At 48.8% G+C, this 26,842-nt stretch overlaps 1 protein-coding gene across 1 annotated transcript; it reads right to left on the minus strand.

Annotated features, from left to right (window-relative positions):
* Window positions 1-1,993: 1,993 nt before the first annotated feature.
* LOC116589463 lies at window positions 1,994-24,456 on the minus strand. The gene is given in 11 exon segments (XM_032341398.1): window positions 1,994-4,190; window positions 6,430-6,534; window positions 6,871-7,021; window positions 7,304-7,380; window positions 10,722-10,800; window positions 12,419-12,726; window positions 12,842-13,128; window positions 14,408-14,804; window positions 18,303-18,307; window positions 23,521-23,943; window positions 23,945-24,456. Coding segments are annotated over 11 exon segments (3,840 nt in total). The 3' UTR covers window positions 1,994-2,694.
* Between the last annotated feature and the right edge of the window lie 2,386 nt (window positions 24,457-26,842).

Below are 26,842 nucleotides of genomic sequence, written 5' to 3' on the forward strand. Positions count from 1 at the left end.
TTCTGACTTTTGGGGGGTTGTCTTTTGCTTATTGATTTAAAGGAATTTTTTTTTTTTGAAGATTTTATTTATTTGACAGAGATCACAAGTAGGCAGAGAGACAGGCAGGGAGGGGATGGGGTGGGGTGGGGTGGGTGAAGCAGGCTCCCCGCTGAGCAGGGAGCCCAATGTGGGACTTGATCCCAGGACCCTGAGACCATGACCTGAGCCGAAGGCAGAGGCTTAACCCACTGAGCCACCCAGGTGCCCCTAAAGGAATTTTTATATAAGGTCAAATCATATTAAACTGCCACAATTCAACCTTTAGATACAGCGATTCATGAGACTGAACCTGAAATATTTATTTACTTATTTTTGAGAGACTATGAAGGGGGGAAGGAGGGACAGAGGCAGAGGGAGAGAGAGAATCTTAAGCAGACTCCGTGCTCAGCTCAATGGCTGATGCAGGAGTGGCTCTCCCAACCCCAAGATCATGACCTGAGGTGAAATCCAGGGTCGCATAATCAACTGAGCCAGCCAGGTGCCCCAACCTAAAATATTTTAGATGAAAATTATTTGCCAAGTGTGTGTGTTCAAAATATCTTTTTTTCAAGTCATGAGAAAATTGTATTTTCCCTTTTTTTGTGGCGAATTTGATTAAAGAAATTCATTTTAATCTAGTATTTATCAGAAAATTTTCTTTAAAATTAACCTTTTTTGATGTCTTGAGAAATCCTTTCTTAGCCTGAAGGTACAAATATTTTCCAAAGTTTACTCATAGAAGGATAAAAGGTTCCCTTTTGTAGGTCTTGGCTAGGAATTGCACTGCAAAATAAATTTTAGTGTCAGTTTGTCGTTGTCCACAAAAATGCGCTCTGGGGATTTTTTACTCAGGTTGCAATGATGGTATTGATCAATTCTGGGAAGAACTTACATCTTTATAACACCGAGTCTTCCCCTGCACAGGCACATACAGCCTTGACCAAGAAGAGTCAACTTGGTCTTGAAGAAAAATAAATAGGACTTAGAGATTTTAAAGCTGTGGTAATTAACCAGGTCGGCGCCGTGTGAGGACAGACATTAGACCAAGGGAACAGAAGGAAAGGCCAAGACTTCCAGACATGACCCTCACAAGGCCGTCTTCCACTTGGCCACTGTCTTCTAGAACACCCACTGTGATCCAGACACCCACCGGGGAGACTGCCAGCGGGCTCTCGGGTCTGCAGCGAGAACCCTAGATGTCTAGCTTCAGCTCCGGGAATCTTCAGCCGTTTTCTGAACATCTTAAAATAAACAGTGAGAAAGCATTAAAGAAATTTCAGGTATTTTGCCTTGTGGAAAAAGAAGTGCTTGATTTGTCTTGAAAAATTCGAAAGACTGTTTTGTGGAAAGTGAGTGAAACTCGCTCTGTGGGGATGGAAGGACACCCAACTGCACCAGGTGTAGAAGCTGTAGAACACATCTCTGCTCGTGGGTGGTTCAAAATCTGAAACCTGGATCTTATTCCACTTCTGAAAACTGAGTGAAGTGTGCATTCCCTACTTCCGTTGTGAAGGTAAAGTGGAAACAGTCTCATTGTATCAATGTTCAGAGTGACATATTTCTCAGATTTTGCATTAAGGTGATGAGGTTAAAAATCTCTATTTTTTTTTTTTTTTTAGAGGGAGGGAGGGAGAGAGAGAGGAGGAGGAGGAGGAGAGAGGGAGGATCTCCAGTAGACTCTCCACCAAGCAGGCAACTCAATCTCACAACCCTGGGATCGTGATCTGAGCTGTAATCAAGAGTCTGACACTTAACCAACTGAGCCACTCAGGTGCCCCCGGGATTTTAAGTGTCTAATTAACAGCCTTGTTTGCTGTGGTTATTTATTTTAATTCTGTCTGTAAAAAATACTTGTAACATTTGAAAGAGAAAGGGTGTCTGTTAAGAGATACTGAAAGACTTGGAAAGATAGATGCAAGTTTCTCATACATTTTAAAGAGCATTTCATATGTCATGCAAATAAATACAGCAATTTTAAGAAATCAACACAGTGATATTTTGACGTATTTATAACAAAGTGAGATGGGCTTCATGGTCTTTCCATATGTAAATTGTTACTGGAGCAGCGCATAGCTAGATCCCACTTATCTATGATTTCTAAATCTGCCCTGTCCTGTCTTCCTTTCCCATCCCGGTCTCAGCAATTCTGAGCCCACATGGAAAAGTACCATTCAGTCTTTAAGTTAAAACAAAACCAAAACCTTGCTAAAATTGATCAATATTTTATGAACTAAAACGTGCTCCGTGCTGAGCTGTTAACCATACATCTAAGAGATGTGTTGCAGGCGTCTTGGAGGGGTGCAGACCGGAGCCTGGCAAGGCGGGGGTGGGTGGGTATGCAGAACTTAGTAGCTAAGTGATCCTGAGCAGGTTTCATCTTTTTATGCCCTAATTTCCCCATCCTGTAGAGATGTTTTATGCAGTCAACGAGTTGGCACTGCACAGCCCTTAGAAGAGTGGCTGGCGTGCTCCGAGGTAGGCGACACCTGCTATCATTACTGACTGGCATTCCCGATTGGCAGTGCAGGTGCTCGCCCCAACACTGCCCAGGGCGGTCAGGCTCCGGGGAGCTCAGTCGGGGGCAGCAAGCCGGGAAGAACCAGGCTCCGGGCGGAAAGAGAACGGAAAGCACCAATACAGAGAGCACCCACAGGGCTGCGGGTCAAACCCCGCCTACGGAGGAGGTGGGACAGGTCCCGGGGAAGGGCCCTTCTCACCCTCCCCAGGCTCGTGGCCTCGCCATCCTCGATGTCGCCTCTTCTTGTGTCCCGTGAGGTTCGCGCTCACCCTGAAGGCTTTCCCGCACTGCTCGCACGCGTAGGGCTTCTCCCCCGTGTGCACCCGCTGGTGCCCGACCAGGGCGGCGCGCTGGCGGAAGGCGGCGCCGCACTCGCGGCAGGGGTAGGGCTTTTCTCCGCTGTGGATCCGGCGGTGCTGCGTCAGGCCCGAGCGGTGGTGGAAGGCCTTCCCGCACGCCTCGCACGCGTACGGCTTCTCGCCGGTGTGGATCCGCCGGTGGTTGGTCAGGTTGGACTTCCCGCGGAAGGCCCTCCCGCACTCGGGGCAGGCGAACGGCTTCTCGCCGGTGTGCAGCCGCTGGTGCACGGCCAGGCCGTGCCGATCGTGGAAGGCCTTGCCGCAGTGCGCGCACGGGTGCGGCTTCTCGCCCCGGCGCGCGCGCTCTGGAGCCCCGCGCCGGCCCCGGGGGCGGCAGGCGCGGCCGCACCGCCCACACGGGTAGGGCTTCTCGGGGGCGTGGGCCGTCGGGGGGCGGCGCGGCCCAGCGCGGCCGCAGCACTGGGGGCAGCCCGCGGCCGGCTCCCGCGCGTGCGTCCGCGCGTGCTTGCGCAGGTCGGAGCTCCGGCGGAAGGCCCTCCCGCACGCGCGGCACGGGTAGGGCCGCTCGCCGCTGTGGATCCGGCCGTGCTTGGCGAGGTCCGAGCTGCCGCGGAAGGCCCTGCCGCACTGCCCGCACGCGTACGGCCGCTCCCCGGTGTGCGTCCGGCCGTGCAGGGTGAGGCAGTGCCGGAAGCGGAAGGCCTTGCCGCACACCGCGCACTCGTGCGGCCGCTCGCCGCTGTGGACCCGCTGGTGCCGCCGCAGCCGGCTCGCGCTGCCGAAGGCCTTTCCGCACGCGCCGCAGCCGTGCGGCCTCTCCCCGCCGTGCGCCTTGCGGTGCCGGCAGAGCGCCGACGGGCTGCTGAAGGCCTTCCCGCACTGCGCGCAGCGGAAGGGCTTCTCCCCCGTGTGCGTGACGCGGTGCACACGCAGCTGCTTTCTGGTCTTGAACGCTTTCCCGCACTCGTGACACGCGTGGGGTTTCTCGCCAGCATGGATGCGCCCGTGGAGAAGCGGGAAGGTATGGCCGCGCGCGGCACCTGGGCGGGGGCTCCGTGCGATCAGGGCTCGGGTGCGTGGGGTGCACTTGGAGTCTGCGCTCAAGTTGTTGGCGAGCACCGCCCGGGCCCTTCCTTCCTCGAGGGTCCCCTTCTCCTCTCCCAGCGTCTCCACCCCGGCCGGGTCCCGTGCGTTCTCCGACTTGACATCCTGGACACAAGCTCCTCCAGCCTCAGGGTGCCCGGACAGGACGCCGCCGACTTCCCCACCCTCAGACACCTCCTGCTCTGAACTTGCCCTCTCAGTCCCGGGCCGGGTCCGGTCCGCTGACACTAAGGAAATAAACACGGCAGATCAGGGAGGGGAAAGGGTGAAGCCCTTGGAAGAGCCCTACGTCGTGGCCAAAGCTCGGGGCAGCTTGGCATAGTGAGAAGTACCAGGATAGCTCGGACTCTGCAGACTTTACCGAAGCCCCTGGCAACCTGCATGTTCCCGAGACTCCCCCGGTCTAGCGAACGTGCAATTCATACGCCTGGTCACCCGGGTCAGGAGACTGAGCCACACCCAACCCTCTCCCTCCCTCAGATTTGCTCAGCTGACCTTTCACAAATTCCCCCTGAGACATGGCCTGCGGTCTAGCACCCCAGGGAGCCGTCTGCCCTGCTCTGCAGTGTAGCTCTGCCCACCGGGGTGCAGGGCACATCCGGTCTTGGCTGTCCCTCTCCCAACCAGGCCAGGTTCTCTCTGCTTAGACTCTGGACCCAGGCTCTGACAACAGCCGGTGCTGGGGGGATGGCGCACGGCTCAGGGGAGGGAACATTCTGCTCCAGCCCTTAGCAGCCCAGCAGCCAGCGGGACAGTCTCCCAGGAAGAAGGGACGCAGACCTACCGAGAGGCAGAGGGGTCAGTGGGGCGAAGGGCCTGATGTCTCCCTGCTCTCAGCTTTCAGGACATCCCAAATAATAAATTCTCATTGTTTTGCTCACGTTAGCTTGAGTTAATTTCTACTGCCGGCAACCAGAGTTTAAATTTCTTAGTCTCAGCTCAACCCCTTCCTCTCTGTTTCTCCTGCCAGGGCATTCCTGCTCCCTAACTGCCACTCCACCCCCCTTTAAGTGTCCTTTAACCTGGCTCCCTTTGAATCTATGCTCTACTCTGCTTCCAGATTTTTCTTTCTAAAAATCAAATCCTCTCATGCCGTGCCTCAGCTTAAGTATCTCAGTGGCACTGCACGATAACCAGCGTGCAGGCCAGAGTCCCAGCTCCGGAATGGGCCCTCCGGGCTGAAATCCTAGCTCTGACCCCTACTGGCTGTGCAACCTGGGAGGGCGACTGCATGCCCCTCAGCGGCTCATCTGTGAGACGGGGTTGGTACCGAAGCTCCTGCGTGTGGAGCACTGCCACACGGACGTGCACGCTTCCGCAGTGTCGGCTGCGACTGTCAGGATGAAGTTCAAAGTCTGCAGTTTACAAAAACCCCTCTGAATCACGCTCCCCACCCCGGTCTCCCGGGGCCCTCTGCTCTGGTCACGTAGCTCACACTTCATGTTTTCCCTCCTCAACACTTGCCCACATTCCCAGAATGCCTCTCTCCTTCTTCCAGTAAACCATCTCACTTATGCAGCACGCTTAGTTCATGGTCCTTCCCTCCACAGTCACTGGGTCCCAGGTCAGGAATAGATGATTCTCTTCTGTGTTCCATGTCCCAGGTACCTATCTGTGACTCTCACTATTCTGTGCTGTGCCATCACTCACTACCTGCCTTCCCTACTAGGCAATAACATTGCCGCCAACTCGAGTTCCTCGTCTAGTGCCGGGTATACAGTAGTTGCTCAATAAATGTTTGCAGGATAGCAGGAGAGAGGAGAAAGGAAGAGCAGTTATTGTGATAGGGCAGTTGGGTTGGTCTACAAATAAGGGACGCTTTTTTGAAGGACGAGTAGGGAAACAGTTTGAATGAGGAGCTGGTACTTGTTTCACAGCTGACCCCGTAGGCAGGTCGGGGAGCGTGAGAGGCAATGCGAGAAAGAGGTAGACCCAAGTACAGAAACAGGGAGGGCTCCGTGGAGACGGGCTGCGGGGAGAGACGAATTTTTCAGAGGGCAATGCGCTATCTAGTAAACACCAGGAGTTAGAAACGAGAGTGCTGGCCAGGAAAGGGGAGAAGTGAGCTGTATCCATGCAGCCGGCACCTGCCGCTGAGCTAAGAGCTGGGGCCGTGAGGGAACAGAGAAGGGCAAAGGGTCAGAGGCCCGAGGCTCAACGTGGGGATGGTCCTGAGCAAAAACTCAGGGCAGAAAAGCAGCGTTCCCCGAGCACTGGGGTGACCGATACCCAGCAGGGAGATGAATTCGCTGAGCTGTTTCTGGGGCCAAACTGCACAGCCTTTAGATAGGTGCCAAGAGGCAATTAGATGACGACAGAGTAACTGCTTGAATAGTTTGCTGCTGTTCGGCTCCTTTGTGTTCGGGTGCCTGGGCAGGTGGGGACGGATGACCCAGCACCAAGAACATCGTCTGACCATCGTCCCCACGGCACCCAGCAGGAGGCTGGAGCGCCTCCGTCACTCACCTGGGAAGGAGCAGCTCAGGAGCCCCCAGTCCTGCAGATCGCGAACGCGGGGCTCGGCGCCCCGCTCCAGACACGAGATGAGAGGCGGCTTGGGGCCGGCGAAGCCTGGTTGTGCAGAAGGAATGAGGGCGCAGAGCGGCATGACAAGGGTCCTAGCGACCAGCCTTGACCCCTCTACGCGTGCAGGGAAACAGGAAAGAAATGGCCACTGGGGTGGAGAGTGTTCTCAGGGGTCTGGCCACACGGAGACACGTGTACGGATGCTCACGGAAGAGTCGTTCTCAGGAGGCAGAGGGGGAGACCCCAGGGAACAGCCCCTGCCCTGGAAACGGTCTTGCTCGGGGACAGAGGCGGGTCAGGGGGCCCGGCAAGCGTCGCCCAACAACGCAACTGAAGGGAGAGGGGAGTAGACGGCGCGGAGCCCCGCGGGGACGTCCTTACCGAGCGAGACCACGAGCCCGTAGTTGTCCAGCATGACGGCCGCGTAGAGGCGCCGCTGGGCGCGGGTCAGACGCCGCCACTCTCCGCCGCTGAAGCGCACGGCCACGTCCTCAAACGTCATCGAGTCCCGAGGCCGCGCGCGCCCGCGGTCCTGCAGGAAACCCCGCGGTGCGCTTAGACGCAGACGCGGGCGCGGGCGGCCGTGCGGCCGTGCGGGAGAAGGTTCGCGGGAACGAGAGCCGGTGCCTGTGTGCACCCGGGCCGAGGTGAGAGGAGTGGCCCCAAACGGCAGAGGGACCAGAGGGAAGGGCGCGTCACCCCGCGGACGCTCCTCCGGGGGGCAGCCCTGCACGCGGGCCGGGGCGGGAGAAGCGGGCGGGGCTGCGCTGTCAGGAGGGGGAGGGCGGGGAGGGCGGGGAGGGCTGCGGCTCACCCCCGCGCTCTTCGCTCCTGGCGGGGCTGCCCGGCCTCCCTCCGCGGCGGACGCGCGGTGCTGCGGCGCCGGCGGGGCTGAGAGAGAAAGGAGGCGGGTCAGCGCGGCGCAGTTTTACCGAAACCTCCGCCTTCCTCCCGTCTTCCCCGACGTGGAAGCTTCTCAAGCTCCGTTTTCCGCGCTACTTCTCCAGCCGCGGCTCGGTGCTGGGCGGCGGGCCGTGGCACCAAGTCGGGCGCGTGGCCAGCGCCCCCCTCACCTCGCGCGCGTTTCCTAGATGGCCTCGCCCCTCCCCGAGCCCACATCACTGACTCCCGGCTCGTGCGATAACCTCTTCTGGTATTGGAACGTTCCAGGCACTTCTTCGAGAGACCTGGGGCGCGGACGGGACGGGGAGCAGAAAGGAGGAAGGTGCGGCGCGGGCGCACCCGGGGCAGGCGTATTCCTTCACCGACGTAACGGCTGCTCTACCTCCAGTTGGTTTCTTAGAGGAACACCACCTTCCCCTTGCGATCCGGAATCTGTCCTGCTAATCCCAGAGCGTGAGCCCTCCTGCCCACAGCACTGCCGTGCAGCCCACTGCGGGCCTCATTCCTTCCCGGGGCCCAGCTCGGCCTTGCCGCGGCTTCGGTGTTGGCGGCAACCAAGCCTTCCGGAGCGTTCATCGGCACGTCCCAAATCCGGGTCGGAAGATTCCAGTGGGGTCAGTCACCAGCTGGTGAGACCCGAGGACTACCCTGTGGCCTTAGGTCCCCCAAATTTCATTCCAACTTTACGCAAACTTCAATTTGGGAGCAAACTGTTTTTTTTCCCAGAGAAACTTCCCACAGTTCTTCTTCGGTTTAGGCTATGCTCAGCTTTTGACCAACAGCTGGGCAGTTTTAGTCTCTGTGGGTACCTGCCCCCCCGCCCCCGTCACTCGCTCTGTAATTCTTGGTCGCACCGTCCCACACCCGCCAGGCCTGCGCACAGCTCACGGCAGCTGCTTGTTCTGCTCGGCTCCTTGTGGCATCAAAAACAGAAGCCCTCCAACTGTATTATTATTTTTTCTATCCACATTTTGTTACGAACATTTTCAAGTATAGAGAAAAGCTGAAAGAATCGTTTAGTAAGCAGCCACACACTCACCTAAACGTTCCGAGTGAGTGTTCGATCACACTTCTGTCCATCTAACTAGCCTCTATTAGCCCACTTTATTTTTTGCTGCATTTCAAAGTAACTGAAGATATCAGCATACTGCACCCTGAAACTCTTTATGGCACGTACCCTGAATTAGGGTTCAGTATCTGTTTACCTTCTGTTGAGGAGAAAGTTCCTACAGTAAAATAAACAAGTCCTGAGTGTCTCACTGGATGAGCTTTGACAAAGCACGCCCCCATTTAACCCGGACTCCCCTCCGGATATATCGCAGCGGATTTCTTCACAGACTGGGAGTTTTGTGAACGCTCAGTGGTTCTTCTTCTTCTTCTTTTTTTTTTAAAAGTGCTCATCACACTAAGAAATTTTTGAATTGTGGGGAAAAAATGTAACAAAATTTATCACGTTAACCATTTTTAAGTGTACAGTTGAGCAGCGTTGACAACACTCACAGTGTTGTGTAATCTCGAGAATTTCTTCATCCTGCAAAACTGAAACTCTAGGGGTGCCTGGGTGGCTCAGTGGGTTAAAGCCTCAGCCTTCCGCTTGGGTCATGGTCTCAGGCTCCTGGGATCTTCCCCCTCCCCGTCTGCCTGCCTCTCTGCCTACTTGTGATCTCTGTCAACTAAATAAAATCTTAAAAAAAACAAACAAACCCTGAAACTCTATACCCGTTACCTAGTTGTTGTTTGTCCCTCCTCAATCCCTGGTCACTACAGTGATTCTTAGGCTTTGTTCTTTAGCTTCAGATTTTGAAAGGTCAGTTTCTGCCCTCAAGTTAAACATGAACTTGGGAGACAGGCTATGTGCTCAAATGGCATGAAACTACCTTTGCCAACTCAGGCCGCCGTAACAAAATACCCCAGAATGCATGGCTTACGTACTGGAAACCTACTGCTCACAGTTCTGGAGGCTGCAAGCCTGAGATCCAGGAGCTGGCACGGGCTCTGCCTGGCTTGCTGTCCTTCTGTCCTCACCTGGGGGACCCCACGGGAGTTCTGGTCTTCTCCTCTAATAACGACACTAATTTCTTCATGTGGCCCCACCCTTATGTCTTTCTCTCAACCAAATTACTTCCCAAAGGCCCCACCTCTAAATATCACAATGGGGGGTAGGTCTTCAACATGTGAATTTTGAGGGACACAAACATTCAGTCGGTAACTATTTGTTACAACAGTGTATGGATATAATCGAGGATGACATTCATCCGCTTACATTTTATGTCAGATGACTGTGAACTTTATGGTTCTCACAATCCCCACTGGGAAGAAAATTTAAGGTCTTATGAAAAAGGAGGACCAGGAGACTCAGGTCTGATGTGAACCATAAGAAGTGTGTATAATTTTATATTTTAAAAAAGAAATAACACCCAAGTTAAGCAATGTTGATTATCTTCTACCTAAATTTATATCAAAGATGTTCTGTATTTTTCATTTTCATTTAGGATTCCCTATACGGTGGAAATTTCAGGATTTCTCCTCTGGAAGTTCCAATAATATACTTTTCTTCTTTGTAGATAATACATACTTAAAGCCTACTTTTGGGGTCCCCAAGTGCCTAGTCCTCTGCCCAAAAGTCTGTGCCTTTCAGGGTCTGACTGGGACTCCAGAACTGCTGAATGTCGTCTCCTGGGTTTTACCTCCATCAGCCACTTCTCCACAGTCTAGACCACTTTGCTTTTCACACGTCACCACTCAGCACCTCTAAAGCCCAGCCTCACATTTTCCCATATTCCTTTATTTTTCCAAAAGCTTTACGACAAAACCTTTGCTCTTTCTTTGCCACTGTTTTATCTTGTTTCTCAGGGACTCATTCTATACTTTTAAAATCTCAAGGTTCCAAAAAGGTCTACAGAAGTAAAATTATATATGGTCAACATGGACACGTTGGCAAAACTGGTGGGGTAGGAGTTACCAAATGATACCATACGTTTCATGGACACATACGTAAGTTATTGATCATACATGTCAAGTTGTACATGTCATTAAGTATATATAATAAGGAATACAATTCTTTAATAAGTTGCTTTGTAGGATCTTTTCTTATGATTCTGATTTTTTCCAAATTGGATGTAGGATGAGGGCAGAAACTGAATATAGTTCCTCTCAATACTGATCCAAACCTAGCATAGAAATAACAGAAGACGTCCAGTAAATGCTCAGTAATGAGTGGATTTCCAGGCTACGGGAAGCATGTCCCTCCTGCCCCCACCCACTGCCCATGCCACGTCCCAGCTGTTTTCAGCTGCCGTCCTCCTGGCACAATACCCTGTGTGCCTCACCTCTTTCCTGCAGGAGCTCAGCATCAGGGGTCCCAGGCAGCTGGCGTGGAGGGCCCGGACTCTCAAGTGACACCATCACCTATTACAAAGCACAGAAAAACTCAGGGAAGTTATGGATGGGAGGAAAACAAGCTCTAAGCGACTATGAAGCTTTGTCTGTGGAAATCAACTCCCAGACATTCCGGGAAGGGGCGGGGGAGAGAAATTCAGGGACTCAGTCCCTGATACAGTTTATGAAAAAACAGAGAAGACTTCCAATTCCTCTGTATCAGCGGAAAGCTTTCACGGTCACAAGGCCGACCAGCAAAAATATTTGGAAGCGGGAAACTTCCACCACGTCCCCCGCTGCTTTCCTTTTCCGTACTGGCTTCTCCTTCCTCCTCCTGGAGAAGTGCTGCAGACCCTCCTTTCCTTACCTGCTGCATCTTTTTACCCCGCTTTCTTTACAGTCTTCCGCCACAGTCCAGATTCTTCCCTGCTGTTTGGGTCAAAATCCCAGAGTCAGTTCTGGCTTTGCCCAGACAAGTCTGGAAGTGGCCTGGGGGATGCCAGCCAAAAGGGTCCTGCTGACCCACAGGCCAGCTGGTATTTGGTCCGATGTGTCACACAGTGCCCTGGATTTGGGGTTTCTGAGCAGCATGGAGCTAGCTGTGGTCTCACCCCTTTCTTCCTGAATATTCCACGAAAAGAAAAGAGGCCCGCGAACACAGGGAGAAGTGGCTGGGGATTATCTGTGGGAGATGAGGGAGCCCGGGAAGACAAACTGAAAATGGTACGTATCTGGAACAGAACCTCCGCAGCTACCACCCTGGTCCAGGCCGCCATCCACCGCCTTGCTCTCCATTCTTCCTAGCTGGTCTCCTCGCGTCTGTCCTTCCCTTCTGCCTCTTCTCAATACAACGGTTGGACGGGTAGGCTTAAAACTGAGCTGGATTATTTCATCTCCGTTTAAAGCCTCCCAGTCTCCAGTTTACTCCAAGCGGTGGTGTACAAAGCTGCATAAATGCGCCCATTCCTTGGGCCACCTCTGCCGCTTACTCAGAATAAAGCTGGTCTCCCAGGGGCATACACGCCTACAGATGGGCTGAGTACCGCTCCTACTCGTCTTCTCGTTCAACCGACCTCACGCACAGACCCCTGGTCTCCAGCTTAGGGCCTTTGCACCAGCTGTCCCTGCACCTCAGGCAATCCTCACGGCAAATGGTCTGGCTTCTTCCCGAGATCGACTCTCGGTGCCCTACTAAGGTCGCCACCTGCTCTTTCCAACCCAGACGCCTTACCTGGCTTTACCTTTCCTCTTTTTTCCAACAGCGCTCGCCCACTTCCCGACACGGTAAATTACTCTAGTCCCGGGTCCGTTACGTCTGGTCGGTCCCTCCCTCCCTAACTCTCGGCTCCTAGGCTCTGGAGGGCAGGGAGTTCGGGCCACTGTGTGCACGGTTGTGCTTGCCACGCCCCAAACAGCGCCTGCACCAGCGGCTCAAGAAATGAGCGCAGGCGCGGACGCCGGGGAGGACAGTCCACGGGATAAAAGAAGGGAGGGGCCGCTGGGCGCAAGAAGAGCGGGAGCGGGCCGGAGCAGCTGCGGGAAAGCCCGGTCTGCGGAGCGAGCCGGCCGCGGAGCCCGCCCCTCCCCCGGAGGACCCTGCGGTGCCGGCTGGCGCTCGGGAGCCCGCGGCTGGGCGCCCGTCGCGCACCTGCTGCAGGTGCAGGCCTTCCCGCCCGTCCTCCCGCAAGCAACCAGCAACCAGGAACCTCTGCGCCTGCGCCGCTTCCCAGTCCTCCACCACCCACTTCCGGTGGCTTTCTAGGAAACGCGGCCCCTCGCTGGTCCGGGCCTCCCCGGAAATTCCTCCGGGCTCTCTTGGGCGCACATCCCGGGAGTTCGCGCGAGTGTCTGAGGGCGCGAGGGGCGCGGGGTCGCAGCGTGCGTGCGTCAGCGCCGCGACCCGTCGTAGCGCGGGCTCGCGTTCCCGCTGCGGCTCGCGGGGGTGGGGGGGTGTTTCTGACGTAAATACAAGAAAAAGTCACTTTAAACGTGAGCCCAAAGCGCGAGGCAAATGACGCCATGCTCTTTATCGGAAGTTCAAAAAGTGGTTCCGAGCAGCTGCAGCCCACACGGAAGTGGAGAGTCGGCCCAGAGCCCGCAGGGGCCCTCCGCTCGGGCTCGGCGCTGAGCCAGACGCTGCGGCGCCCGCCGGCCGCCCGCGGCCCCGCGTTTCCGGCGGGAGCCTCTGAGGCAAGCCCGGAGTCGCGGTCCCGGCGTCGTGTCCCGCAGTGCGTTGTGGGCGCTTGCCGGCGGCCCCCTGCCGTTTCCCTAACCTGTTCGGTGACGACCCCGCTACTGCGGGCGTGTTGCGCGCCCGGAGCGGACCGGCCGCGCAGTGATGCGGGAGCAGGAGGCCGGCTGAGGACAGAGCAGAAGCTGGCGCCGTGCACCCCCCTTCACCCGCTCCCTCCATATGTGTGGCATTCCTCAGGCACCCCTGACCGCCATAAACGATAAATAGTTAACGTGCAGGGATCGCGATCCTGCAGAACAGGAATCTCCCTTGCCCTACAAGATGCAGGGAGGTTACCTTATCAACAGCACAAATTTCCAGAGACGAATAACTCTCGGTTCCTGAAGCCCTAATGTCCCCCTCCCACCATAACCTGGAGGAGGCTGGGGTAGAAGGGAATATAAATGATAGCCGGATCATAATGCCCCACCAAGAATCTCCCAACTATCTTGATGTTAGTGCCTGACCTAAGGACGACATTGATCAGGTCGTAAGGGCAAGGCCTCCCCCCGGCACCTTGTAGGCCTCCCTAGCATGTGAGAACTCTGTCGAAATCTCCCGTTCCTTCACCACCTTCCCCCAACCGTGGGGTATATAACATGCCGACCCTCACAACCCGGGGCAGCAGCTCTTCCTGCCCACGGGTCCTGTCCCCGTGCTTTCATAAACCACCATTTTGCACCAACAACGTCTTAAGAATTCTTTCTTTAGTCGTCGGCTCCGAACCTCACCCCACCGAACCTGACTTAGGTTCTGGGACTTCATCAGCAGGGCCTCGGCTGGTCTGTGAGACACGCGACTCGCTTCTCCGAACCAAGACACACCGTCGCCGTGCTTGTTCGGGGCCGTTTCTCTTAATTTTCTTTTAATTTAGACCCGGAATAGCTCCTCCTCCATTCCCCCCCCCCCCCCCCCCCCGCAGTGAAACAACCCGGGTGGTTTGTCCCGCATCCTCACGTGCTGGTTTGGTGTGTTCGCGTCTTCGCTTCCCCCAGCCCTGCGTTTCCCGTGAACTAGAGGCCGGCCGAGGGCTCGGTTCGAGTCCGGTGGACCCCGACGGGCACGAGTCGCTCTTGGGTGCGTCCTTCGGGCTTCACCCGGAGGCACGGAGCGTCTGAGCTTCGCTGGGTGCGACGCCGCGTGGTGCGGAGCGGCCCCACCCCCACCCCACCCCACCCCCCCCCCCCACCCCCCCCCCCCCCCCACCCCTACCCCCAACCCACCCCACCCCACCCCTTCACGGGCTGGTTTCACCTACGGAGCTTTGCCCAAATCAGCCGTTTCATTCGGGTTTGCAAATTGGTGATTTTTCTCGTTCAGTGATTTCTGTCATGTCGACGAACGGGAATTTCTTCTAAAGGGTTTTTTTCTCATGGGCATATAAATTTCGGGCCATTTGGTTACCCTGACGAGTCGTACAGACAGAAAAGACCATGGATGCTTCCTTTTCGGTTTGGTTGCCGGTACTCGGAGGGGACAGTCGTGGCGCCGGGCGGGGCCGTCGGTGGGGGCGGCGGCAGCGAGCCCCGCCGTCCAGGAGTCGCCCGCGCGTAGCTGCCCCGCGCGCTGCGGCGGCTGCCGAGCGCGAGCGGCCGAGCGTGGCGGAAGCGAGGTCGTGCTACCTCGAGCGCTGTCGCGGAAGAGACCGTGTTCCAGCGTTGTCTCTCGTCCTCTCCCTCCCCCGGGAGCCCCGTCAACGGCCGGAGCAGTGAGGTCAGAACCGCGTCCTCCAGCCGCCGGCCCCGCGCGGAGACCCTCACCAGCAGCCCAGCTGCGCGCAGGTTTCCGATCGACAGAAGCTCTGAGGTAATCAATAGTCCATGTCGGACTCTAAACTTTGAGGTAGGGTTTTGGGCAGCAATTGGTAACTAATTTGTTTGGCTTGGTTTCTCTTTTTGAACCTCATTACAAGCTCATGGGTTTTTTAAATTTATTTATCTTTAAAAAAGGTTTATTTATGTGAGAGAAAGAGGAGGAGAGAGAGAGAGAGCATGAGCCGGGGTGAGGCGCAGACGGAGAGGAAGAGAGAGCGAGTCCTCAAGCCGACCCGCGGCTGAGCGCAGAGCCTGATGCAGGGCTTGTTGCCAGGACCCTGAGACGCTGACCTGAGCCCAAGTCCAAAGTCAGCCACTTAACCGACTGAATCACCCGGGTGCCCCTGCAAACTCCTGGATTTTTAAAAGAACGCATTCGAGTCATTACTTTTGGTGTCCAGATGATTCCTCTTTGGCGGCTGGGAGCGCCTCTGTTTTGTCTCCTGTGCCCTTTATATGTAGCCCTGAGAGTCTTTGTTAGCTTTTTATTCGGTAGCAGGACAAGGTATTTCAGGCTTATTTGGCATATTTCCTGCTTCATTTCTCCAAGGCGTAATCAATTTCTCTAGGAGTCTTGATTCCTTTCAGTGGGTCCAATGACTGCGTATCTTTGCAAGTGGTCACACTTAACGTCACTTAAAGCACATCAGAATTGAACCAAATGTACTTAACTATGGGACTGAATTCAGGTTAACTCACTTGGTTCCTGTGTGTGTGAGACCCTGACCAAGTTGTACCTCATGTCCCAGTTTCCTCATCTGCCAAGTGGATCCCGTCTAAGTACCTAACTTTTAGAGTTGTTCTGAGGGTTAAATGAGGTCATGTATTGAAATCACTTAGTATGTTGCCTGGCATCAAATTTAATGATTAGGATAATAGAATTACAAGTCTGGATGGTACATGGTGATCACAAAAAAGGAATAAGTACAGTTCCTTCGTTTCACATCTTAGAAGATTGAGTCCCAAGACATCAAAAAATGGTCTAAAATTACATAGGAGGATAAAGAAAAGAAGAGAAACCAATGACTCCAGAGTCTCGGATCTCAAACCTAGGTTATTTTGCATAGAAATAGAGTCTAGAGGCACCTGGGTGGCTCAGTGGGTTAAAGCCTCTGCCTTCAGCTCAGGTCATGATCCCAGGGTCCTGGGATGGAGCCCTGCATTGGGCTCTCTGCTCAGTGTGGAGCCTGATTCCCTTCCTCTCTCTTCTGCCTGCCTTTCTGTCTACTTGTGATCCCTGTCTGTCAAATAAATAAACAAAATCTTTAAAAAAAACAAAAACAAAAACAGAGTCTATCCAGCCCAATCAGGGTTTCTGTTTATTCAGAGACAGAGATTAGTATCACAATCCTGGACTTAAAGCTTTATTGCAAAGTTGTAGTCATCAAGACAGTATGGTACTGACAAAATAACAGACACAAAGATCAATGGAAGAGAATAGAAAACCCAGAATGGACCCACAACTAATATGCTCAATTAATCTTTAACAAAGCAGGAAAGAATATCCAGTGGATATTCAACAAATGGGATGGAAAATTGGACAGCCACATGCAGAGGAAAGAAACTGGACCACTTCTTTATACCATATACAAAAATAAGTTCAAAATGGATGAAAGACCTTAATCTGAGAAGGAAACCATTGAAATCCTAGAGGAGAACATAGGCAGCAACCTCTTTAACCTTGGCCATAGCAATTTCTTACTAGACACGTACATCTCTGGAGGCAAGGGAAACAAAGGCAGAAATGAATTACTGGGACTTCATCAAGATTAAAAGTTTCTGCAGAGTGAAGGAAGTAACACAACTAAAAGGCAGCCTATGAATGGGAGAAGATATTTGGAAATGTCATTACAGATAAAGGGCTGGTATCCAAGATCTATAAAAAACTTCTCAAACTCAACACCCAAAAAGCAAATAATCCATCAAGAAATGGGCAGAAGACACGAACAGACACTTCTCCAAGAAGACATACAAATGGCCAACAGACACATGAGAAAATGCTCCACATCCCTTGGCATCAGGGAAGTACAAATCAAAACCACAGTGATATCCCCCCATCTTACACCACTCAGAATGGCGAAAATTAATAAGTCAGGGAACAACAGATTTTCACGAGGAAGCAGAGAAAGGGGAACCCTCCTATACTGTTGCTTGGAATGCAAGCTGGTGCAGTTAATCTGGAAAATAGTATGGAGGTTCTTCAAGATGTTAAAAATAGAGCTACCCTATGACCCAGGAATTGCACTACTTGGTATTTACCCCAAAGATACAGATGTAGTGAAAAGAAGGGGCACCTGTACCCCAATGTTCATAGCAGGAATGTCCTGTGGAAAAAGCCCAGATGTCCACTGATAGGTGAATGGATAAAGAAGACGTGCGCATGCACACACACACACACACGGAATATCACACAGCCATCAGAAATGAAATTTTTCCATTTGTAATGTCATGGATGGAACTGAAGGTATTATGCCATGTGAAATAAGTCAATCAGAGAAAGGCAGTTATATGATCTCACTCGTGGAATTTAAGAAACAAAACAGAAGATCATAGGGAAACTGAGAAAAAAATAAAACAGGTTGAAACTTGAGAGGGAGACAAACCATAAGAGACTCTTACAGGACACAAGCTAAGCGTTGCAGGAGGGGAGGTGGTAGGTGTGATATAACTGGGTGATGGACATTAAGGAGGGCACATGATGTAATAATGAGCACTGGGTGTTATATAAGACTGATGAATCACAAACCTCTACCTCTGAAACCAATAATATGTTATATGTTAATTCATTGAATTTAAATTAAAAAATTATTTCCCCCCACGAAGAAAAAAAAGAAATTACTGGTTACTCTGCACTAATATCTTAAATTTTACAGATGCTATTTTGTTAACTCTCATTGAATCAGGTGAGAATATATTTGTTCTGTCTCTCTAACATGAATACAAAGTCTTTTCTAGCATAGAATCCACCTATTCTATGAATAATGTCTTCATCAAAATCCAGAATAGAGTTTACCTTCAGTATCTGTATGATATAAAATATATCCCCCAGTGAGGATGCTATCAGTAGACGCAATACAGCCGTGCCAACTGAAATAAGGGAATCGTATACCTGTGGCTTTTTCAGAGTTCACATAACAAATATTTATGTATCATGAAGTCCACTCCACTGTGTGCTAGGGATAACTAGTCCCTCACTTCAGGAAGCTCACAGTCTAGTACGATGCTTCCTAAACATTAGTGGGCATATGAACTGGGGTGCTACTAAGAGTGCAGATTCAGTCCTGCCCCCGGTGTTAGCTGGGAGATCCCGGTGCTGCTCAGGAATCTGTATTTGTGATGAGCACTCCCCTGACTCAGTTTCAAGTGGTCCTTCCACATCGCTCAGAGAAATACTCTCCAGTTGATCAATATGCCTTTTGAAAACAAAGCCAAGAGGACATCAAGGAAGACTGGCATGAAATTCCCATTGTACCACAGTAACTGACCAAGCCTGTGGGAAGACGAAGGTTGTGGGTTAAGAGTGTGATAAGAGGGGATTACACACTTGTATCTACAGTGATAAAAATAAAATGGATCCAAGTGTAGGGATCCACATGGTTTTGAAGGATAGGTTGTAACTCCAGTGTGCAGTTTTTCTGTATTTGTTCTTCTAGAAGATTTAAAGTGTAAGATTCATAGTTGGGAGTACTCTTTGAAATGTCCTGAAGTTGCTAAGATAAAGAAAGAAGACAACAGAAGTAGAAACTCTGAGTCTTTAGGACTCACCTGCACAGAAGCTTCTGGGGCTTTCTCAAGTCTGCTGCTCATGGATCAGAAACATAAGACCTCTGACCTCACTCCAGAGTGGAGTATGTGTGGGAAACTGTAGTGCTCCTTGTAGGGAAGGGAACAGGGCATGATTACCTAGAGAGTCAAATAAAGCCACCTCAAAGCCTGGTCCTACCCTTCTGGTCAGTAAGAGGTCCATAGAGATCAGGGGGAATAAAAAAGCTGAGACTAAATGACAGATGGATTTAAAATATTCTGAGTACCCAAAACTTATAAATAACTTCTACAAATCAATCACCAGAACGCAGACAACTGAGTAGAAGTGTGGCAAAAGAAGAGGCACATCACAAAGTCGTCTAAATAGCCTGGGAATGTTTCCAGAGGCTCAGCTTCATTGGTGAACAGGGAAGTGCCAGTGAAAACCTCAGGAGCCCTCACTGCATGCCTACTACGGTGTCTAAGAGGAACAGGGCGCTCTGAGTGTTGGCAGGCTTGCCGAGCAACGGTATATTTTAACATGGTTGCTGGGACGGCAAACCATACAACTGCTTCGGGAAACTCCCACCCTCTCCAGCCCAATAGCTCCTAGTGACGAGCACAGCAGAAATGCATACATGGTTTCACCAAGAGACAGGTTCCCCCTGTTCACAGCAGCACCCTTTGTAATAAGCAAAACTGGAAATAACTCAAATGTCCATCGGTGAAATAACAAAGTATAATATTACCACGTGGCACAACACATACGCAATTAGCTGTGACTAGTGGCAGAAGCCAAACACAAAAGCATGTATACTGCTTTGTTCCCTTCATATAAGATCAGAAACAAGCAAAAGTAGCCAATCGGGTTAGAAGCCAGGAAAATTACTACCTCAGATAGAGGTGGGAGGCAGGGAGACACTGCCTGAAGGGGGCACAGAGGAGTAGGCAACCGAGGTGCACAGAGTGTAGTCACGTGGGTGCTTCTGCTTCATGAAAATTCATCCCGCTGGACGTTTAACCGTTTGCACACTTTTATGTATACCTTATACCCAATATGATTTCACCCTCACCCCCCAAAAAACTCCCACAGATATATAAACATGTCGTAGCAAGAGGGAACTAAATCGCAGAATCAGCTTTCTGGTCCCAGAAAGGCAAAGGCACATTATACTGGGCTGCTTTGTTTCTGCTGAAGGAAAAAATTGTTTCTGATGGAGTGTGTGCAGTGAGATTCTGCAGCAGTCTCCCTCAGACCTAGAGGAGGTGGCCGGGATTAAACGGTGAGTCTTAATCTTTTCAAAGAACCAGCTCCTAGGGGTGCCTGGCTGGCTCAGTTGGTTAAGCCTCTGCCTTCAGCTAAGGTCATGATCTCAGGATCCTGGGATCAAACCCCATATCGGGCTCCCTGCTCTGTGTGTTGTCTGGTTTTCCCCCTCCCTCTGCTTGCTGCTCCTCCTGCTTGTGCTCTCTGTCTCTGAGTCAAATAAATAAAATCTTAAAAAAAATAATCAGCTCTTAGTTTCATTGATATATTCTACTATTCTTTTGGTTTCTATGTCATTGATTTCTGCTCTAATCTTTATTACTTATTAAGGTTGTGTAGTTGAGAACTTTCTTGTTCCTTTAGAAAGGTTTGTTTTGCTATATACTTCCCTCTTAGCCACCTTTGCTGCATCCCAAAGATTTTGAACAGTTGTGTTTTCATTTCTTTCCATGAATTTTAAAAATTCTTCTTTAATTTTCTGGTTGACCCATTCATTCTGTAATAGGATGCTCTTTAGCCTCCATGAATTTGGGTTCTTTCCAGCTTTCCTCTTGTGATTGAGTTCTAGCTTCAGAGCACTGTGGTCAGAAAATCAGTTGAGACCTGATTTGTGACCCAGGATGTGATCTATTCTGGAGAATATTCCATGTGCACTAGAGAAGAATGTGTGTTCTGTTGCTTTGGGATGGAATGTTCTGAATAGATCTGTGAAGTCCATCTGGTCCAGTGTGTCATTTAAGGCCCTTATTTCCTTGTTGATATTTGGTTAGATGATCTGTCCATTTCAGTCAGGTGGTGTTAAAGTCTCCTACTATTATTGTATTATTGTTGATGTGTTTCTTTGATTTTGCCATTAATTAGTTTATATAATTGGCTGCTCCTATGTTAGGGGCATATATATTTAAAATTATTAGATCATGGGCACCTGTGTGGCTCAGTGGGTTAAACCTCTGCCTTCGGCTCTGGTCATGATCTCGGGGTCCTGCGATCGAGTCCTGCATTGGGCTCTCTGCTTAGCAGGGAGCCTGCTTCCCCCACCCCTCTCTGCCTGCCTCTCTACCCACTTGTAATCTCTCTCTGTCCAATAAATAAAATCTTTGAAAAAAATAAAATTATTAGATCTTCTTGTTAGACCCTTTAAATATGATATAGTGTCCTTCTTCATCTCTTATTATAGTTTTTGGCTTAAAATTTAATTTTCTGATGTAAGGATCACCACCCCAGCTTTCTTTTGATGTCCCTTAGCATGGTAAATTGTTTTCCATGCCCTGACTTTATATCTGAAGTGTTTTTGGGTCCAAAATGAGTTTCTTGTAGACAGTTATTGAAGGGGCTTTTTTTAAAAATCCAATCTGATACCCTGTGTCTTTCGATTGGGGCATTTAACCCATTTACATTCAGGGTTACTATTGAAAGATATGAATGTAGTGCCATTGTATTGCCTAGAAGGTGACTGTTACTGTATATTGTCTGTTCCTTTCTGGTTTATTACTTTTAGGTTCTCTCTTTGCTTAGAGGACCCCTTTCAATATTTCTTGTAGGGATAGTTTGGTGTTTGCAAATTAATTTTTGTTTGTCCTGGAAGCTTTTTATCTCTTCTATTTTCAATGACAGCCTAGCTGGATATCGTATTCTTGGCTGCATATTTTTCTCATTTGGTGATCAGAATATATCATGCCAGTCCTTCCTGGCCTGCCAGGTCTCTGTGGGTAGGTCTGCTGCCAATCTAGTATTTCTCTGTTGTATGTCATAGACTTCTTGTCCCGAGCTGCTTTCAGGACTTTCTCTTTGTCACTAAGACTTGTAAGTTTTACTATTAGATGATGGGTTGTGGACCTATTTTTATTGATTTTGAGAGGGATTCTCTGTGCCTTCTGGATTTTGATGCTTGTTCCCTTCACCAAGTTAGGGAAATTCTCTGCTATAATTTGCTCCAATATACCTTCTGCCCCACTCTCTCTTTCTTCTGCTGGAATCCCAGTTATTCTAATACTTATGGTATCACTTAGCTCTTGAATTCTCTCTCTGTGGTCCAGAAGTTGTTTGTCTCTCTTTTCTCAGCTTCTGTATTCTCCATCATTTGGTCTTCTGTATTGCTAATTCTCTCTTCTGCCTCATTGATCCTAGCAGTAAGAGCCTCCATTTTTTATTGCCCCTCATTAATAGTTTTTTAAGTTTTAACTTGGTTAGACTTTAGTTCTTTTATTTCTCTTGAAAGGTATTCTTTAGTATCTTCCATGCTTTTTTCGAATTCAGCTAGCTCCTTGATAATCATCATTCTGAACTCTAGTTCTGACATATTACTAATATCCATATTGAATAGGTCCCTAGCCATTGGTATTGCCTCTTCTTTTTTTTTTTTTTTTAGGTGAGATTTTCTGCCTTGTCATTTTATCCAGATATAAATAGATAAATGAGAGAACAAAATACTAAAAGGATAGCAATGACCCCAGAAAAAAATATACACTAGCTAAATCAGAAGAGACCCAAAACTGCGTGTAGAAGAAAGGGGGAAAAAAGAAAACAAATATATATATATATATTTATTAGACTAGTGAATAGAACAGAACCACACATTTGATTTTGGGTGTATTTTGGTATGTTAGAAGAAACTACCTCCCAAAATTTTAAAGAAAGGAAAAATTATATATGTATATATATACACACACACAAAAATAAGGGTGAACATGATGAAGCAATGGAACATGACTGTAAAGATGAAAACTTAAAAAGATTCTAAAAAAGGAATTGATAAGTTGGTTGAAAAAAGAATTAAAAAAAGAGGAAAGAATGTAATCAGGCTGGACTAGAACAGAGCTGTGTACTAGATTTAGGGTATATTTTGATCTATTAGAAGAAACTGTATGCCAAAATTTTTTAAAGAAAAAAACCTATATGTATACAAAAAATAACGTTAAATACAATGAAGGGATAAAATATGACTTTAACAATGAAAATTTAAAAAGATTTTTAAAAAGGTATTGCTAAGATAAAGTAGTTAAAGTCATTAAAATATGAAAGAGGAAAAATTAAAAAAGAATAGGAGAAAATAAAATGAAAAAAATTTAACTTTGAAAGACTAAAGGGTCATGGGAAAAAAGCCAGGAATTCTATATGTTGCATTCCTCTATCTCTGGAATTCTGCAGTTCTCGTTGATCAGTGAACTTGGTCTTGGCTGGATTTCTTGCTGATCTTCTGGGGGAGAGGCCTGTTGTAGTGATTCCCAAATGTCTTTGTCTGAGGCGGAACTGTACCACCCTTGTTCCTCCCCACTGTGGTCTGTCTTCCCGTAGGTTACCTCTGATTCACTTCTCTGCATGTCCTACTTTCCATATCGTGGTCGCTTTTCTGTTTCTAGAATTGCTTTTCTTCTTCTCTTCTATCTCCTGTTGAGTTTGTAGGTGTTTGGAAGGTTTGATAACTATCTAGCTGAACTCCTGGGATCCGATGATATTTGGGTGTCCTACTCTTCTGCCATCTTGCTCCTCTCTCTGTACAAAGCTTCTTTATATGTCTGTATCTCTTTCTCTTGTAATTTTTATCTATTTCCTATTTATTTACAAAGTCAGTACCTACAACAAATCTTGGTATGTGGTGAACACCCATTAAGAGCTCTTTGCATTAATGAATCAGTTCATCTTCTGTTGGTAAAGGTCAATATTATTTCCTAGCTCTCTTCCATCTAACTCACGACTTGGCTGACCATTTTTCTACATGTAGGATTCTCTTTACTGCGCTCTTTACATCTTTGTTTCTTAAAGTATAGATCAGAGGGTTAAGGCTGGGTGTGATGATTGCATAAAAGAGAGTAAGGAACTTCCCCTCATCTTGGGATGTGCTATTCTGTGGCCTCATATACATGTAAATGATTGTTCCATAAAACAGAGTTACTACTGTGAGGTGGGAACCACATGTATTAAGGACCTTACGCCATCTTGCCTCTGATTTGATCCTCATGACAGCTTGAGTGATAACTCCATATGAGATGAGAATTAGTGATATAGGTGCTAGAAGAAATACCACTCCAAGAGCAAAGACAGTGATCTCAATTACTTTTGAATAGACACAAGCCATCTTGATCAATGCTGGCATCTCACACAAAAAATTGTCTACCTTGCCCACATCTTGGCAAATTCAAAGTCAAGGAGCAAACAATTAAGGCACTTCCAAGACCACCTAACCAGGCAGTGAGCACCATCTTCTGGCAAAGTTGAGGGTTCATTATGACCATGTAGTGAAGAGGTTGACAGACAGCAGCATAGCGGTCATAGGCCATCACAGCCAAGAGAAGACATTCAGTGGATCCCAGGTCAAGGGCAAAGAAGAATTGGAGCACACACCCTCCATACGTAATAGACCTTGTCGGACCCCATAGATTTACCAGCATCTGGGGAATAATGCTAGTCGTATAGCAGAGATCCAAAAAGGACAAATTGGACAAGAAGAAATACATGGGCGTATGGAGCTGGGTGTCTAGGTAAGATACCAGAATGATGGTTGTGTTTCCTACCAGAGTCACAATATAGAAGATGAAGACCACCCCAGAGATGATGGGTTCTAATTGGGGCCGGTCAGAAAAGCCCAGCAGGATGAAATCTGTTGTGGAACTTCCATTGTTTGTGTCCATGGCTCCTTAGGAAAGTCTAGGAGACAAGATCGTGGTAATCAAAATAGCATCAGCCCTAGGCAGAAATAAAAATCTCTGTAGTTTGCCATGAATATCCCAAACTCACTCATTTTTGTGTTTTCTCTCATTTGGAACACCTCTGTTAACGCTTTCTTGTGTTCCGTGCCAAAAGCCTCTCTGTGTTTACTCATAACCAGAATGGTTTAGACAATAATATGGTAAACCCAATCACACTGAATTGCAAATCATTGAAAGGGTTTAATATACCATGGCTCCTATGGTTCTGTGTATTTTTATTAATTAAGAAATTCATGAAGTTAATGTTATAATTGAGGAGCGGGATATATTTAGAGGTGTTGTTCCTTCTTGAATGCATGACAAATTTTTCCCTTGTCAAGGAAAGGAGTTTAAGATAAAAAGTTAAATGACCCATTTTCTTGGAATAAGCTGCACTATTTGGTAGCAGGATCACTTTCCATATTAACTTCTATATGTGTTCATTCCAGCCATCGCTATCACCGTCCCCACAACCTCTTCCTCTTGTCTCCCCTCCTATTCGTCATTGCAGACACAGCTCTCCTGTGTATTTTGGTGTTCCCAATTATACTGATCTTTTTTGGTGCCAGGAAAATGCTGTCTTTCCTTTTAACCTTCATTTCCATGTACAGAGGCCATGTGTTTCTAGGAATACCTTTCATGACCGCTGTCACACCGTATAAACAGCCTACTGACTTGTAGAGTTAAAAACGGATTCCAGAAACATTGGCTACCACTCACACACAGCAACCACCTGTGTCAGCTCCTGCTCACCTGACCATTAGAAGATCGGTCACTCGAACAAGAGGTAGCTCAGTAAGTAGTCAGTGAGTTCTCTGCATGGCCTTTACCAAATATATGAGTCAATCCTCTGGTTTCTTTGGAACTCTATAGGTAAACCTCATTTCAATTCTGAAATATTACAGAAAAGGGATTAGGAGAACATAAATTTTACTATTTCTGAATGTATCATTAAATAGATGGAATGTTTAATCTTTGAATTATTTATAATCTTTTAAGGTTTTTTTTGGTTTATAAGTGTTTTATGCATGTAATTTCTTTTTTTCTTTTTAAAAAGACTTTATTTATTTATTTGATAGGAGAGATCACAAGTAGGCAGAGAGAGAGGGAAGCAGGCTCCCCACTGAGCAGAGAGCCCTATGCGGACTCCATCCCAGAACCCTGAGATCATGACCTGAGCCTAAGGCAGCTGCTTAACCCACTGAGCCACCCAGGTGCCCTATGCATATAATTTCTGATCATGAACTTCAGACCTGGGGTACTTAGTATTCATAGTGTGTTTGGGGACAAGGACTGATACATTTATTTGCTGCAGTTACAGTAAAGTAAGGTAAATTAAATTACCTACAGTATTTGTTTTAAGCAATTTAGTTAGAACTTGAAAATGTTGTATCATGAAAAGGAGCTGTTATTACTAAGTAGTATGAGATAGGGATATATTTTTTCTAAATACAACATGGAAATTTAATGTATTTATGTGGTGGGTGTCAGCTAAGTTGGGCATAGTGCTTAAGTGCACAAATTCTGGACTCAGAGCTTGGTGTAAAAGCCCAGGCTCACTACTTGGAGGTAATGTGTCCTTGGGCAATATATGTAAACTGTTTGCACATCAGATTTCTCTGTATGTTCAGTAAAGACAATAATATTCCTCAAAGGGAGGTGTTGTGGGTTAGTATTTGTGAAAACACTAGGAACAGAGCTTGGTTTATATTTAATTCTCAAAATTAAAAATTGTATTCATCTACCCACAAATTATTATTCTGTTTACCCCTGCTCTCTTCATTTTTCATACTGATATTACTGTGATAGGCTAGAACTAAACTAGGAATGCTTAAAATTTTACATCTGTATGACTTTTGAAATGCATAGACACTCATGTACACAAATTGAAACACACGATATACATACTGAACTGATAAACCCAGAGGCAGGGGAGGACAGAGTACTTAGCTCCCAGCATGCCTTGACTACAAAATGCCCTAGAGTTCTTTGCCCCTTAAGGTCGAATAGCGTGGGGATTCAGAGGCCACAGAAATTTAGAGCTGAAGTAGACTCAGAAAGCAGGATCCGCTCTTCTGCCCTAGGAACGAGGTCTCCTACAGAATGTTCACACAACTCCTGTTTTCAGAGTTTCATAGCTGTCCTTTAATCAGTGCCTCATCCCTACATCCAGGCACTGGCTCTTTTTCTTTATTCTGGGAATAACATGGAATAAGTCAATTCAACATGACTTCATTAAAAGAACCGTTTTGTGGGGCACCTGGGTGGCTTAGTGCGTTAAGCTCTGCCTTCGGCTCAGGTCATGGTCCCAGGGTCTTGGGATTGAGCC

Source organism: Mustela erminea, chromosome 4 (assembly GCF_009829155.1).
Source record: "Mustela erminea isolate mMusErm1 chromosome 4, mMusErm1.Pri, whole genome shotgun sequence".
In the NCBI taxonomy this organism is placed as follows: Eukaryota; Metazoa; Chordata; class Mammalia; order Carnivora; family Mustelidae; genus Mustela; species Mustela erminea.